The 16,866-nt window shown below is 43.8% G+C and overlaps 1 protein-coding gene across 1 annotated transcript in view; it reads right to left on the reverse strand.

Moving 5' to 3' along the window:
* The window catches only part of ABCG1 (ATP binding cassette subfamily G member 1), a 95,217-nt gene that overhangs the window by 14,012 nt on the left and 64,339 nt on the right, over positions 1-16,866 (reverse strand). The window contains 5 exon segments of the mRNA XM_030577189.1: positions 5,829-5,952; positions 7,077-7,222; positions 10,005-10,055; positions 12,482-12,614; positions 14,175-14,292. Of these exon segments, the coding sequence (XP_030433049.1) occupies positions 5,829-5,952; positions 7,077-7,222; positions 10,005-10,055; positions 12,482-12,614; positions 14,175-14,292 (572 nt within the window).

Consider the following 16,866-nt stretch of genomic DNA (forward strand, 5'->3'; position numbering starts at 1 on the left):
CCTCATCAGTGTTTGGGGTGAGGAAGCTGTGCAATCACAGCTGCGCTCCAGCCGTAGAAATTATGATACCTATGGGCAGATATCAAAGTCCTTGCTGCTAAGGGGCCATGAACAGGACGCGTTGCAGTGCAGGGTAAAAGTAAAGGAGCTGTGCAGTGCCTATTGCAAAGCCTGTGAGGGAAACCGCCGCTCAGGAGCTGCCCCCACGACCTGCCGTTTTTACAAGGAGCTGGATGCCATACTTGGGCGTGACCCCACTGCCAATCCGAGGAGCACGATGGAGAGTTCAGAGCAGGGAGAAGTGGGGGAGGGTGTAGAGGAAGCCGAGAGTGAGGCTACTGGGGTGGAGGGAGACACCCCGGAGTCCCAGGAGGCATGCAGCCAGGAGCTCTTCTCAAGCCAGGAGGAGGCTAGCCAGTCGCAGCAGCTGGAACTTGTTGGTGAAGAAGAAGCAGAGCAGCATGTTCCTGGTAAGCAGATTTTATTTTTAGGATGGAAATGTTTTGAGAGAGGAGGGTGGGGGTTATGGCTGCCTGCATGCATGCCTAAATGTGGAATAGCCCATTGATTTGGTCTATCACATCTCTGTAATCGGCCTCGGTAATCTCTTCAAAAGTTGCAGCCAGAGCGTGGGCAATGTGCTTGCGCAAGTTTATAGGGAGAGCCACCGTGGTCCTTGTCCCGGTCAGGCTAACTCGTCCGCGCCACTGTGCTGCAAGGGGTGGGGGGACCATTGCTGCACACAGGCAAGCTGCATAGGGACCAGGGCGGAATCCACATTGCTGTAGAAGACCCTCCCTCTCTTCCCAGGTAACACGCAGCAGTGATATATCTGGCAGTAGAAAATCCTGTTGAAAATGTAGGGATAGTGTTCAGTGCAGGTCCCCAAGTAGCTGCTCTCTGCTTTCCCCAATGCACAGAAACCCCAGTGAGCCCTCAGGCAGTTCCCCTTCCCAGGTGAAGTCGTGGCAGAAACACTCACCCCATTAATCGCCATGCCTTTGCTGCCGTGGCCTCTCTGTGCTATGTTTGGTATGTGTAAATGATGCTACAAATAGTCTACAAACTCCTTCACTGTGATAATAAACAATGTAGCCTCTGTATTAAATGTTTCTATTTCTGTTATTTTAAGTGTCTTTGAATCCTCCAGCCCTATCACCACCTGCGTGAAGACTACAGAACTTGAGGAAAAATCCTAGGAAATCAAAAGAAGATTTGATCAAAGCAGTTATGAATCAGTACGCCAGAGACAGTAAGAGGCTGCAGGACTGGAGAGAGAAAATGCATGAGTGGAGGCAAACACAAAGCAGGAGAAAGGAATTGGCTACCAAGAAAAGCACAAAGCAGCTGATAAGCCTCCTGGCTCGCCAAACGGACTGTATGCAGTCTCTCGTAGCCATGCAGGCAGATCAGTACCGTGGTAACCCCCACCCCTCCCAAAGCTCTCTCCCTTGTTCCCGTGTTTGCACAAAACATCTTTCTCCAGCAGCCTGGTTCTTACCACCACCAGCTTCCCCCCAACACCTGTACATTCACCTACCAGCCCTGAGAACTACAACCCTTACCCTATGCACTTAACCCCCATCACGATGCAGCATATTAATCCTGAAGTGCAGCAGGCATTGAACAGCAATCCAAGCAGGACATATTCAAACCTCTGAATGTACAGTCCACCACTCTACTCTCCTGTCCTTTTATGTACTGTATTTTGAATAAATGATTTCTTGGCTTTTAAAATATTTTTTATTATTGCAGAAAGTGAGAAATACTGTACCGCAAGGGAAAAATGGGCACAGCAAAGGCACCAAACATTACTGTTGGCTTTCAGCCTCAAATTGCTCCCTTAAGGCATCCCTAATCCGTGAAGCCCTTTGCTGGGCCTCTCTAATAGCCCTGCTCTCTGGCTGTGCAAATTCAGCCTCTAGGCGTCGAACCTCAGAGGTCCATTCCTCACTGAATGTTTCACCCTTCCTTTCACAAATATTATGGAGGGTACAGCACACAGATATAACAGCGGAGATGCTGCTTTCCCCCAAATCTAGCTTCCCATAGAGACACCTTCAGTGACTCTTTAAATGGCCAAAAGCACACTCCACAGTCATTCTGCACCGGCTCAGCCTGTAGTTGAACCGGTTCTTGCTCCTGTCAAGCTTCCCTGTATATGGTTTCATGAGCCATGGCATTAAGGGGTAAGCGGGGTCTCCAAGGATCACAATGGGCATTTCGACATCCCCTACTGTGATCTTGTGGTCTGGGAAAAAAGTCCCGGCCAGCAGCTTCCTGAACAGGGCACTGTTCTGAAGGATGCGTGCATCATGCACCTTTCCAGGCCATCCTGAGTAAATGTCAGTGAAACGCCCACGGTGATCCACACGCGCTTGGAGAACCACAGAGAAATACCCCTTGCGATTAATGTACTCAGATGCCAGGTGGGGTGGTGCCAGAATAGGAATATGCGTCCCATCTATTGCCCCTCCACAGTTAGGGAAACCCATTTGTGCAAAGCCATCCACAATGTCCTGCACGTTCCCCAGAGTCACGGTTCTTCTTAGCAGAGTGCGATTAATGGCCGTGCAAACTTGCATCAACACTATTCCAATGGTTGACTTTCCCACTCCAAACTGGTTCGCGACCGATCGGTAGCTGTCTGGAGTTGCCAGCTTCCAGATTGCAATAGCCACCCGCTTCTCCACTGGCAGGGCAGCTCTCAATCTCGTGTCCCTGCGCCGCAGGGTAGGGGCGAGCTCAGCACACTGTCCCATGAAAGTGGCTTTTCTCATCCGAAAGTTCTGCAGCTACTGCTCATCATCCCAGGCTTGCAGGACGATGTGATCCCACCACTCAGTGCTCATTTCCTGAGCCCAAAGGCGGCATTCCACAGTGCTGAGCACGTCCATTACTGCCACAAGCAATTTAGTGTCTTGCACATCAGGCGAATCAATATCATCGTCTGACTCCTCACTGTCACTTTGGAGCTGAAGGAATAGCTCCACTGCCAAAAGTGATGTGCTGGCGACATTCATCAGCAAGGTCCTCAGCAGGTCGGGCTCCATTTGTAACAGAAATCGCGTTGCAGACTTACAATGGCGCCAAACTGCTTGGAATGTGTAGCAAAGCACCACGGGGCGTTGGAACAGGAAGCTGAAAGACCCGCACCTTTCCGTCCCCTTCCCACAACCCACAGTGCCAAAATGGGACAAGGTGCTCTGTGGGATAGCTGCCCACAATGCACCACTCCCAACAGCGCTGCAAATGCTGCAAATGTGGCCACACTGCAGCGCTGGTAGCTGTCAGTGTGGCCACACTGCAGTACTGGCCTACACAGCTGTATGAACACAGCTGTAATTCCCAGCGCTGCACAAATGTAGGTGTAGCCATACCCTAAGTCTTCCTGTATACGTGTGTGCTGGCAAGTGGGTAATGAAGTTTTACAGTGACATGTGATCATGTCACCTGAACTGGAATCCATCATTAACCTGGTGCTTTTCCATTGAGAAGGAAGGGGTGGGAATCCAGAGAGGGACAAAGGATTCCTGCCTTATGTGTGGAACAGAACAAAGGAGAGAAGCCATCATGAGGAATCCCCTAGCTACCACCTGAGCTGGAACAAGGGCTGTACCAGGGGAAAGGATTGTGCCCGGACTAGGAAGGTGTCCAGTCTGTGAAAGAGACTTATTGAAACATCTCTCAGGGTGAGATTTTATCAGTACTCAGTTGTATTACTGTATTAGGCTTAGATTTGCGTGTTTTACTTTATTTCACTTGGTAATTCACTTTGTTCTGTCTGTTACTACTTGGAACCACTTAGATCCTACTTTCTGTATTTATTAAAATCACTTTTTACTTATTAATTAACCCAGAGTATGTATTAATACCTGGGGGAGCAAACAACTATGCATCTCTATCAGTGTTATACAGGGCAAATAATTTATGAATTTACTCTGTATTTAAGCTTTATACAAGGTAAAACTGATTTATTTGGAGTTTAGACACCATTGGGAGTTGGGCATCTGAGTGTTAAAGACAGGAACACTTCTGTTAGCTGCTTTCAGGTAAGTCTGCAGCTTTGGGGCACGTGGTTCAGACCTGGGTCTGTTGGAGTAGACTGGAGTGTCTGGCTCAGCAAGACATGGTGCTGGAGTCCTAAGCTGCCAGGGCACGAAAGCAGGGCCAGAAATAGTCTTGGCATATTAGTTGGCAGTTCCCAAGGGGGGTTCTGTGATCCAGCCCGTCACAATGTCTACCTGTCAAGTATCAGAGGGTAGCCGTGTTAGTCTGGATCTGTAAAAGCAGCAAAGAATCCTGTGGCACCTTATAGACTAACAGACGTTTTGGAGCATGAGCTTTCGTGGGTGAATACCCACTTCCTCAGATGCATGTGTCTACCTGCTTTCTCATAGCAACTGGACTAGTCAGTTAGTAGCTGTTTGATTTGGAAGAAAATAGCAAGAGATTGAAAAGATTTGTCAACAGTGAATGTGGAACTACAATTAATGGAAAATCTGCAGAATATTAGAGATGTTCAAGATGCGAACGCTGCAAAACAACCTCTTCAGAGCTTGTAGTGTACTAATTTAGAAACATCATAATTCATCCCTCAGACACAGGTTGGAAGGCAGGCTGGAAATCAGGGCCGCCCAGAGGATTTAGGGGGCCTGGGGTCTTCGGGAGCGAGGGCCCCCTGCCACCGAATTGCTGCCGAAGACCCAGCACTTTGGCGGTGGGTCCCGGGGCAGAAGGACCTCCTGCTGCGGGTCTTTGGGGCACTTCGGCGGCGGGTCCCTGAGCGGAAGGACTCCCCACTGACAAATTGCCGCCGAAGACCCAGAGTGGAAGAAGCTCCGGGAGCCCAGGCCCCCACAAGAGTTTTCCAGAGCCCCCGGAGCAAGTGAAGGACCTCGCTCCAGGGGCCCCGAAAAACTCTCATGGAGGCCCCTGCAGGGCCTGGGGCAAATTGCCCCACTTGCACCCCCCTCTGGGCAGCCCTGCTGGAAATGGCATGACTGTGTCATCTTATTTTCATAAATTTTTCATGTTTTTGGTATGAAGATGGGGCTGGCGAATTCAGAGGGCAATGGGGGAACAGGAAGAGAAGAAGGAAGAGCAGTAAGAAATGCTTGATGAATCTTGCTTTTAGCCTCTCTATTGACTTCATTTAAACTCATTGAAAGAGTGGCAATCTTCAAGAGCTTGTTCACCTACTGTAGAGTGGGTTTTCTCTAAGCTCTCACAACTCTCACTTAAATGGCATAAGAAGATTAAAGTAAATTTAAGTCTATTCTAAACAGGAACAGACCATATCCTGCCATCAGTGTGAACAAAGATTTCTGACAGCCTTCATTTTTCTGTTTTATTCTTTCACATGAATACAAAAAAAGCAATCTGTTCTCAGTTATTCATGGTCAGACCAGAGTAATTCCATCAAAAATGAATGGAATTTTCTGAATTTACACCAGAGTAGCCAGGATGAGAATTTGGCCCAGAAACATTATAGACCTTAAAAGTAATGCACTCATACTAATACTTACTTACTATAACACACACAAAACATTGGCAGGAAAGGACCCAAAATTCAGAAGTGTGATAATCACGACTTCTAAAATTTACCAGCCAGATTCTTTAATATAATACAATATAATATAATATAAAATTATATGAAAACAGGAATATGAAGGGAAAAGGGGAAAATCATATTTTGTTCAAACCTACAACTCTACGGATACTGATTTGGGACATGAGCCATGATTTTGCATTATCTCCAGCCTGCACCAATTATAGATACAACATATTTGAACAAATATGTAAAGAGAAGGATTTCTAAAAGGTACCTGATCAAATAACTCAAACAGTTTGGCACTTGGTTGATGAATAGTGCAGATGATGGACCTGCCACCCTGGGCTAATGCCTTCATGAGAGAGACAACCTGAAAGCAAGATGCACTGTCCAAGCCACTGGAAAAAAAGGCACAAAGGCGTTTATTAGATATGTGGTTCCATATGCAACTGTTCAAAATAATACATGTGCTATGATGTTTCCATCTCTCATCACTATCTTTTTACAAAATGCATCTTTATCATCTAACATTACACCACACAGTACCTCTGGGTTCTTATTTCTCTCTTCCCCTGGCCTTTTCCTTTATCAGGCATGCATCATACTTCATTAAAATGGGAGTTCTTCACCGGGTTACCTTATGCAATTTTCAAATTCTAGGATTGTAGGTTCTGATTAATGCGTGGGTTCTAACAAACTAAGGGCCAAATTCTACTCTCAGATACATACCCTGGCCCAACTAACTTCAGGGCTGTCATGAGTGTCTTCCTGAGACAGAATTTGATCCTAAATGTATTAAATTAAAAATGCAATTATCAAAAATGTTTAAGCTAATTGGCCATCTTCACTTGAAGGGAAACTACACATTATAATCTGAAGAATGTTTTCTCTCTCTCTTCTGGGGATCCCTCTAGGATTTCTCTCAATTGCCCTCTTCCATATTGTTTCCCTAACAACAACCTTTAATAGCCCCATGTCATATCAGGTTACAACAGTAACCCAGTGCACTAAACTGGTGACCCTACTGAAACTATTTCTTGGGGCTTGCATTGATCTATGGTTTTACACAGGTGTAACTGAGTTGCTTTCTATAATATTATCCCAGAGTAACCTGGAGTAACACAGTGGCAAATCAGGCCCTTTAAAATCAGTATTCAAAAATTACAGGTTTTACAGAGGCTGATACAAATATTTTAAATAAAACATACCAGAAGCATTTCCTAGCAATGAAAGGTGAGTGTAGCAAATATGAAGCTACATAACTTGATGCAGCATATAATCTAGTATCTACATTTCAAAGGAAAGTCTTGATTTTCTTCTGTTTCAGCTATTCTAAGATGCTAACAAGGGCTAGTATGTTCTGTGATAGTTCTCTAGCACATGTGGTGGGGAGGGAGGAATCACAAAAGTATGTAGGCATCTAAGTCTCATTTAAATCAATGGGAGTTAGGTGCCTAAATACCTCTATGAATCCCACCCACAGTAGCAGTAGTCTACTTCCTAACATTTGGCCTTGATTTACCTGGTAGGTTCATCAAAAAACATAACTGGCGGGTTGTTCACCAGCTCCAAAGCAATTGCAAGACGCTTCCTCTGGCCCCCAGAAAGACTTCCAGTTCTTGTATTGGCACATGTCAGCAAACCCAGCGCTGTCAAGATCTCCTTTACCTGGGGACAGGATGAAAGCAACAACATGGGTCATTTAGATTGTTACCACACAAAAAACCCACAACATCTCTTACCATTATCAGTGGTTTTTCTATAAAGGATGAAAACAAACCAGTTGAACCTATGTTACCATTTATCACTTCTCAGTATAATGGCAGAACAGTTAGATTTTCATGTCCACTAGATTAGTAGAGCTCCAGAAAACATCATTTCTCATTATGACCCAAACTTTGGTCACCTTTCTCACATGACTAGTCTCATTAACTTCAGTGAGATTTCGTCCTTGTCTAAAGTGAACAGGAACTGGTTTTCTAATTGTAATATTTTTTTAATTTGCAATCAGGACTTGGGTTTGTCCTCAGACCCTGATGTCATAAGAGCTTTATGATTTATGAACAGATAACATACAGCAAAACAAACATGACTTTTTGTAGATTTATTAGATTTTTATTTACAAGGGAATCGTTCAATTAATAGTAGAACTCAGTAGTTTCTAGAGTGTATTAACTTATTTTCATCTAATAGCTCTGTTCCTCAAGGCCTACATTTTTAAAAGTGACCACTGATTTTGGGTGCCTCCATTTTTCTTGGGGACCAGTTTGGAACACCTAAAGCTTGATCTTCACAGGCAGTATGAGGAGGGTCTCATATGGGTCCGCAGGACTTTACACAGATCATGGACTGATGTAGGCCACAATCTGTCCCAGTGTCTTGGGAGGCAAGAGAAGAAAAGTACTGGCTACCACAATTTTTTTCTTTCAGCAACTGTGAGCCTGATCCTGTAGCCTTGACTTGTGTGAGTATCTCATTGATTTCAATGGGACTACTATATAAACAAGGCCTATACTTTTCAAATTATACTTCATAATCCCCAAAAGGAGGACAGTTACTAGGCACTGACATTGACACCACACTGGAGTGTAGGAACGGAAGTTTGCTGCTTTGCTCATGCTAAAATTGGGTTGGCTAGAGATAACATACTTTGCAGAAATATAACATGGTGACAAGTCATAAGGGCCTGATTCTGAAAGGTGCTGTGTCCCTGCAACTGCCACTGTGTTGATTCCCATTGACTTCAGTGAGAGCTGCAGGTGCTCATCTTTCTGGAATAGGTTCCATGAAAACAATGAAACACTTAAAAAATTAATACAAAATTCTATAGAAAAATAATATTGTTGAAGATAAATCCTTAGATCATGGGTTCTCAACAAGTCATCAAAGGGTGGGTGGTCTCAACTTGATTCTGTTTTTACATAGTGTTACAGTGTGGAAAAGGGTGAGAACCACTGCTCTAGATCCCAGAATCAAAGAGAGGGGATAGGAGGAAAGGTCACATCTATCATTTCCCACTTCTCCCAGTCACTATTTTAAGTAAGCAACAATATTCAGGCTAAATCAAATTCTTAAAAAAAAACAACTGATGATACAAGAATGGGGAAGTATTTCGGTCCTCATCTGAAAGCTGGGATAACTGAGTCACAGACTTGCTCAAAGTAATACAGCAAGTCAGTAACAGAGCCAGGAATAGAACCCAGTTCTCTTGATATGTAATCACTGCTTTAACTACAGGAATACATTGTTATGCAAGTCCCATTAGCCCCAGCATTGCCAACAATCACACTAAAGGCTTCCTATATTAAGACACACAAAGACGCGTCTTTTGCTTGTTAGTGTTATTTTATGCTGGACAAAAACATAGCTTTAAGCATGCAAAAATAACCCCATCTAACAAAAAAATCTTATTTTAGCAAAAAACCCTGACCTAATATTTTGCTATTCATGAATCTCTCAACAACCTGAACTGTCTCTGCTTTCACCAGTGCTGTGATTTCTTTATTTTTAGCTTCAGTTGTCATCCTCCTCTCCCCAATCACTTTCTGCATTAAAACATCTACACAGCAATGACTAGGTCTTTTATCACGTGCATGGGAATGCTTCTGTAACCCCACCCTCACAGTGATGAGCACCTGAGCTGCAAGTCTGCCTAGGGACACTGGCATGCAGGCTCACATTTTCAAAGGCCCTGGCTTGCCAGACAAAAAGGGTGCATTTTCCAATTCTATTACTTCAACTGAGTTAGCTTAACAAGAAGTCCTATTAAGATGCAGGCTAACATGTCGCAAGCCATATCGGCTGGCTGTATTTTAAGCTTCGTCTCCCCACTAGCCCACGGAGTGGCAAGTTAACACAGTTTGAGATGTGTTAGCCTGCACCTTCATGGAGCTTTTTAATTGTGTTAACTCAACTGAACTAACATGATTGAAAAACACACCCTTTCTGCCTGGCAAGATGTACCCAAAGACTCATGCCCTTATGTGCGCAGTACCTGACTTACGCTTGCAAATTTCTGCAGCACTTGTAAGAGCTATTGACTATGTTTGTGCATTCCTAGGTGCGCACACACAGCAACGGAACTGTACTCATAGCCAGGCACTGGGGATTAGTATGGGCGTGTGCAAGAGTGTGTGTGCCCTGAGGCATGCAGGCCCAAACATTTGAGCCACAAAGTGCAACTAAAAAGGCACCACAAAAACTGCAATATATTTAAATAAATCTTTCATGTTTATCTAATAAAACTTCCTGTCATTTGCAGGGTTTTACTATCCCTCCTACACAATAACAGCTGTCAACTTTGTTATGTTATAATTTACTCCATTCTTGCATATTAATTGCAATTCAATTTTAGATACAAACTCAAGCTATATAAATTTCACTCTGACATCTTCACTATGTAGCATTTATACCCGAAGGAATACCTCAGTTTGAAGAGCAATATACATACCATCTCCTTTCTGCCTTCATCCTTCTCTTGAAGTTTCAGATGAGCAGACACCTATTATATAAACACACAATATGTTGCAAGTTAAATTGGAATTGGTCAACGACATGACATCTTTGGAATATCCACTGTAAGTTTAAGGGCAGGTCTGCACTTAACATGCTGCATTGGCACAGATACACCAACGCAGCTGTGCTGCTGCAGCACTGACAGAAGAGCTACTCCTATTGGTGTAGTTAATCCACCTCCGTGAGAGGCAGCACCTACGTCGACAGGAGAGCTCTCCCGCTGACATAGCGCTGTCTGCACCAGGGGTTAGGTTGTGGACAATTTGTTCTAAAATGAAGCAGAAATTAGAAAACAGAAGCTTAAGAAGAGCAGTATTAGCTATGAAGTTCTAATCATGAGTAGAGTATAGGCATATGCATACTTTTTTAAGGGACCACTCAACGCACCGACAAAAATAAGTGCTTAACAGAGATGCTTTATCGTATCAGAAAGGATAGTCCAGCGGACAAGGAAGCGGAGTGGGATGCAGGAAGTTCAATTCCTAGCTCTACCACACCCTTCCTGTGCGATGCTGGATAAGTCACAGTCTCTCTGCTTTAGCTCCCCATCTGCAAAGTGATGGTAGCAATACTTCCCTACCTCACAGAAGTGTTATAAAGATAAATTCATTAGTGTTTGATAAGTGCTCAGATACTACAGTGATGTAGAAAATAAGTAGAGAGATAAATAATCCTGTATCAGATGCCATCTGCTGTCCTAAGAGGTAACTACAAAATTCTGCTTTACCTTTATAAGAAGCAATTAAATGTTAAGTAATTAATTTTTTGTCAGCACTTTGAGTGGTTAATTTACACACAGTATATCATCTGGGCTCAACTTATCAAAAGAGGCTCTCTTTTTGCAGCTGTAATTTAGTCAGCCACTTTGAAAAACATTACCCTATTGCACCTTATAGACTAACAGACATTTTGGAGCATGAGCTTTCGTGGGTGAATACCCAGTTCCTCAGATGCATGTAGTGGAAATTTCCAGGGGCAGGTATATATATGCTAGCAAGCAAGCTAGAGATTACGAGGTCAGTTCAATCAGGGAGGATAAGGCCCTGTTCTAGCAGTTGAGGTGTGTAAATTTGACACCATCAGCTCAGGATTGAACAAAGACTGTGAATGGCTTGCCAACTACAGAACCAGTTTCTCCTCTCTTGGTTTACACACCTCAACTGCTAGAACAGGGCCTCATCCTCCCTGATTGAACTGATCTCGTTATCTCTAGCTTGCTTGCTAGCATATATATACCTGCCCCTGGAAATTTCCACTACATGCATCTGAGGAAGTGGGTATTCACCCACGAAAGCTCATGCTCCAAAACGTCTGTTAGTCTATAAGGTGCCACAGGATTCTTTGCTGCTTTTACAGATCCAGACTAACACGGCTACCCCTCTAATACTTATTACCCTATTGATCTTTGACTTCAACTAAATGAACCAGGAAAGCTTTCTGACAGAGACGATCCCTTCCAGAAATCAGTATTAGAAAAATTACAACTCTGGAAAGTTAACAGATAAGGCATAGACCAGACTAGGTGATTATAACAGTCCCTTGTGGCCACAGAGAATTGGTGAAAGCCCCTTTCTCCTTACCAGATGATAATAGCCATGAACTACTGACTTTATATATTGAAGATTCAGCAGGTACAACAAAACTATTGGGCTGATTTTCTCATCAAACTGAACAGCAGAAGGTTCCAGACTTAACACTCCAGCTGGCTCTCAGTATATGGGCACTATGTCAAGAGTGAAGAGAAAGAGATTTTTATCTACTTTAAGGCCTGGGCTTCTTCACAGGGAGTCTATGTAAAGACAGAAAGAAAGAGGCTGTATCTGAGGGCTCCTGGACCCAAGACAAGGACAGAAGAGTAGTGACAGCCAGGAGTCCTGGCATACAGTAGCATCATGCCAGCATGGAATCACCTGGTTAGGGCATGGAAAGCTGACAAGGAGATTTAACAGGTCACCTGTCAGTGTTCCCAGGAAAGAGATTCACACAGGGCTCTCACAGACTCACTCAGTCTGGCAACACTGGCCATGACGAGCATTTCAGACTCCAGTAGTTGGCAGCTACTGGAATACAGAATAACTGACAGGATACTGGTAGGCACTGGGAGGACTCATGAGTGAGAAGGTGTAGTTGCCATTCTCTGGTACCAGCCTATTGTTGCTGTTATTATCCAGACACTAGCCTTTCATGGTATTTTATTTCCCTGAGGGTGAAATGAATGCAGGCTCACAAATTTTCTTCTGAACCCTAACTGTGATCTTAAAACAGCAGCAAAGCCAGGAAGACTCAAGTGAAGTCCAGTCTAACACCTAGAACCACACCCAGGAATAAAAATGTGTTCTCATGCATGGAGCGTGCCTCTCTCTCTCTCTAGTCCCACACCCCAAACCAATCAGAACCAGAAAGAAAGTTCACCATCATAGCTTCTTGGACAGTAAGATGAGGGAGCAGCATGTCATCTTGCATGATGTAACAGGACACTTTGCGAAAAGAGCGCAGGTCACGAGGCTGCCCGTTAATGAAGATCGCTCCTTTCATCCCGGTCTCTCTGAAATGAAACAAACACGTGAGTTAGCATGAGAGAGTTACCTTTATAATCTTTACTACACATCTCAGAGAGTGGGCCCACTGGGCAATTTTAGCCACTTTTTTGGTGATTTCTTAGGGCCAAAACAGACAGTAGAGGGAGTGCATGTCAAGTGTGTGTGTTTATTGTTTCAGAAGAAATGTCACACCTTGGCAAAAAATTTAATTCAAACTTGTGCAAAAAGTGTGCTGCCCATCTGGATGCTTGAAGAAATGTGGAATCATTTCTTAAAAGGCTGTTTGTGAGGTGTCTCTGTCCCTCCTTTTTGTGATCTGGTGGCAGCAGCTGCAGAAAGCTTATGGGGGGAGGGGAGGGAAAACCACCCAGTTGTTTCACATATTGCAGTTTAATCAAGAATTATTGTTACATCCTGAAAATTTTGATGGAAACATATTCTTAAGTGCCGATAAAACCTAATTTAAAATACTCCATAGATAAAATCTTAGGCCAAATTCATCAGATGGCTGGTGAGCAGCAATTTCTTATTTCTAGAATTTTAATAACTATTTATTTAAATGCAAAACTAATATATAACTCAGAAATGTCTGCTGTATAGCACATAGGAACATGACAATTGGGATAGTAAAATTCAGTATTTGTGAAGCACCTATTTTCTACAAATATTGGACGAGAGTCTGCAGAGAAGCGGAGTAGCCTCCATCCAAACTAGAGAGCAAAGGACCACTACACTCCCCCAAGAGAGTGGAGCTGAATCCGCCCCACCCTCAGAAGTCTAGAGGTGGGACAGGAAGTATAAAAGGAGATCCCTGGAACTCAGTTGTGGCTGGACCATAGGAGGAAGCAGACATCTTTTTTAGGGAGCTGAGAGCTCTACAGGATCCCAGACTTGCCCCCAAGCAGAGCTGCCCCCTGCGGTCAGAGGAGACAGATGAGTAACTCGAGTAGCTGCCAGGATTGCCACCAGACGAATGCCCTGAGAAGCTGTGGGGACAGCTGGCTGCCAAGTACCCCAAGGAAACAGAGGGCCTTTGGACTATGGAACCCTACACCCAGACTGTGGTAGGAAGTAGTCTCAGGAAAGCAGACTTTAGTCCGGTTACACTGCTGGAGAATAATTCACTGTGTTTCGGTGGGATCCCCACTAACCCAGTGGCAGAAGGGGGGTCCTGTGAGGGGGCCCTGGGCTGGGATCCAGTGGAATAAGGTGGGCACAGGTCCTCCTACCCCCTGCTGCCAACCCCACCCCTGGGATGGCAGCCTACTTCCCCTTGGCTGGAAGGCCCTGTGCCAGGCTCTGACTTTCTTAGCCACACCCAAAAAGCTGTGAGGGCCCCAGACTGTGTTTGCTGTCTGCTCCAGCCTGAAGGCTGTAGCTAAAGATGGTTTGTGCTCTTCCCCGCCCAGACGGTCAGAATGTCTCCCCAGACTATTGGTTACTGTGTGCCTGGAGTGAGGCAGAGTGGCCTCCCTCCCCACTCCAGAATGAGGGACCACTACAGAGTCCTTTTGCTTTCTCAATGGAGGTCAGACTAAATTATCAGCGTGGTCCTTTATACTGACCTGTACCCTGCCAGGATATTCATGAGTGTTGATTTCCCAGCCCCAGAAGGACCCATAATTGCAACAAGTTCTCCACTGCTGAACTTCCCTGAAATTCCTTTCAAAAGGGTCTTGTAACCTGAAGGAAGAAAGAAAATATTACTAAACGGTGACACTTCACAGTTATATACTGTACATAAAATATACTTCACCTATGCAGAGATGACAAGGATTGCTGTTAGTGAGTGAAATGCAGGAAGCTGGGAGGAAGCTGGCAGTTATATCAGCACACCACAGCCACTGCTACAACCTACAGACTGCACTGGAGGTTGCAGCCTTTTTCTACTACATGAGTAGTGGTGATGAGGCTACACTGATCCATTTAAAAATGGCTCTATTCTTGATTCACTCCAAGAACATAAGAACGGTCCTACTGGATCAGACCAAAGGTCCATCTAGCCCAGCATCCAGTCTTCCGACAGTGGCCAATGCCAGGTGCCCCAGAGGGAATGGATAGAACAGGCAATTATCAAGTGAACCATTTCCTGTCACCCATTCCCACCTTCTGGCAAACAGAGGCTAGGGACACCATCCCTGCCCATCTTGGCTAATAGCCATTAACGGACCTATCCTCTGTGGATTTATCTATTTCTTTTTTGAACCCTGTTATAGTCTTGGCCTTCACAACATCCTCTGACAAAGAGTTCCACAGACTGACTGTGTGAACAAATACTTCCTTTTGTTTGTTTTAAACCTGCTGCATATTAATTTCATTTGGCGACCTCTAGTTCTTATGTTATGAGAAGAACTAAATAGCACCTCCTTCTTTACTTTCTCCACACCAGTCATGATTTTATAGATCTCTATCATATCCCACCTTAGCTGTCTCTCTTCCATGCTGAAAACTCCCACTCTTATTAATCTCTCCTCATGTGGCAGACGTTCCATATCCCTAATCATTTTTGTTGCCCTTTTCTGAACCTTTTCCAATTCCGGTGCATCTTTTTTGAGATGGAGTGACTACATCGGCATTCAGGATTCAAGATGTGAGCGTACCATGGATTTATATAGAGGCAATATGATATTTTGTGTCTTATTATCTATCCCTTTCTTAATGATTCCCAACATTCTGTTAGCTTTTTTGACTGCCGCTGCACATTAAGTGGATGTTTTCAGAGAACTATCCACAATGACTCCAAGATCTCTTTCTTGAGTGGTAACAGCTAGTTTAGACCCCATCATTTTACATGTATAGGTTGGATTATGTTTTCTAATGTGCATTACTTAGCATTTATCAACATGGAATTTCATCTGCCATTTTGTTGCCCAGTCACCCAGTTTTGAGAGATCCTTTTGTAGCTCTTCGCAACCTGCGTCAGACTTAGCTATCTTGAGTAGTTTTGTATCATCTGCAAATTTTGCCACCTCACTTTTTATCCCTTTGCCCAGATCATTTATGAATATGCTGAATAGGAATGAGCCCAGTACAGACCCCTGGGGGACACAACTATTTACCTCTCCCTGTTCTGAAAACTGACCATATATTCCTACCCTTTGTTTCCTATCTTTTAACCAGTTAAGGATCCATGAGGGGACCTTTCCTCTTATCCCATGACAGCTTACTTTGCTTAAGAGCCTTTGGTGAGGGATCTTATCAAAGGCTTTCTGAAAAATCTAAGTACAGTATATCCACAGGATCCCCCTTGTCCACAATTTTTTTCTAAAGTGACTTAGGAATCCAACTGCCATTTTCCAAAGGCTTTGATCCTGTATATTAGTTGGGTGCTAGCCTCTCCATTACAATCTCTATTACTCAGGAGTTAATACCTCAGCTTTGAAGCAAAAATCCAGACAGTTGCTTCAAGTTTTATGTCAAGTCTCTGCCCAACAAAAAAAATAAAAGTAATATTCTTCATATTTGGATATCTTAAAAGCAAAACATATAAATATTTGTCTTTTCCCCTCAAAGACGACAACAAAAGTAATGTGGCAAAAAGAGACATACTGTGCAGAAGATCCTACTTGATTCTTTCCTCCTAAAGATAGCCCTGAATCAAAACTCTAAGGGCTTGTCTGTACAGGGAAATTGACCAGAATAGCTATTGCAGAATGTGCCCACTTTGGAATCTATTCTGAAATAGCTATAGCACATTAAATTCACATTCTACCTATCCAGCATAACTTCCTCATGTAGACATGCCCTAAATTAGAACAGCCCTCAAATTTAGATCTGCAGATTAAACTCATAGCCGCACCCATATTTGATCGGATGAATGAAGACCTTAGATCCAAATGGTATGATCTGGGTCTGTTTCTAGCTGCTTAATAACAACCTTTGAAAGTATACCCAATCTAACAATATGGTTGTTGTGCACTGAAATTCAGGACCTTCAGTATTTGACTCATTAATGATGCTGACGAAGAGAAAGACATTTTATTTGCTCACACCTGAATGTAGTGTTCTGTATTCATAAAACTGCCTAGATGGCACTCTAACAGATGACATCTAGTTAACCATCATTTATAAAGCTGAAGCCACATTAACACAGAGACTGTTGATTGCAGCACATCACTGACTAATTGGATTTTCATTCTAATCTGTATCTGTGATCCACTAATGTACCTTCTCTGATTCCTTGGATTTAGAGTTCTTTTTCCTTCAACTGCACCCGGGAGATACACTAGTGAGTGTGACGTGCATTTGTACTTCTCA

This window comes from Gopherus evgoodei, chromosome 1 (assembly GCF_007399415.2).
Source record: "Gopherus evgoodei ecotype Sinaloan lineage chromosome 1, rGopEvg1_v1.p, whole genome shotgun sequence".
NCBI classification, from domain to species: domain Eukaryota; kingdom Metazoa; phylum Chordata; order Testudines; family Testudinidae; genus Gopherus; species Gopherus evgoodei.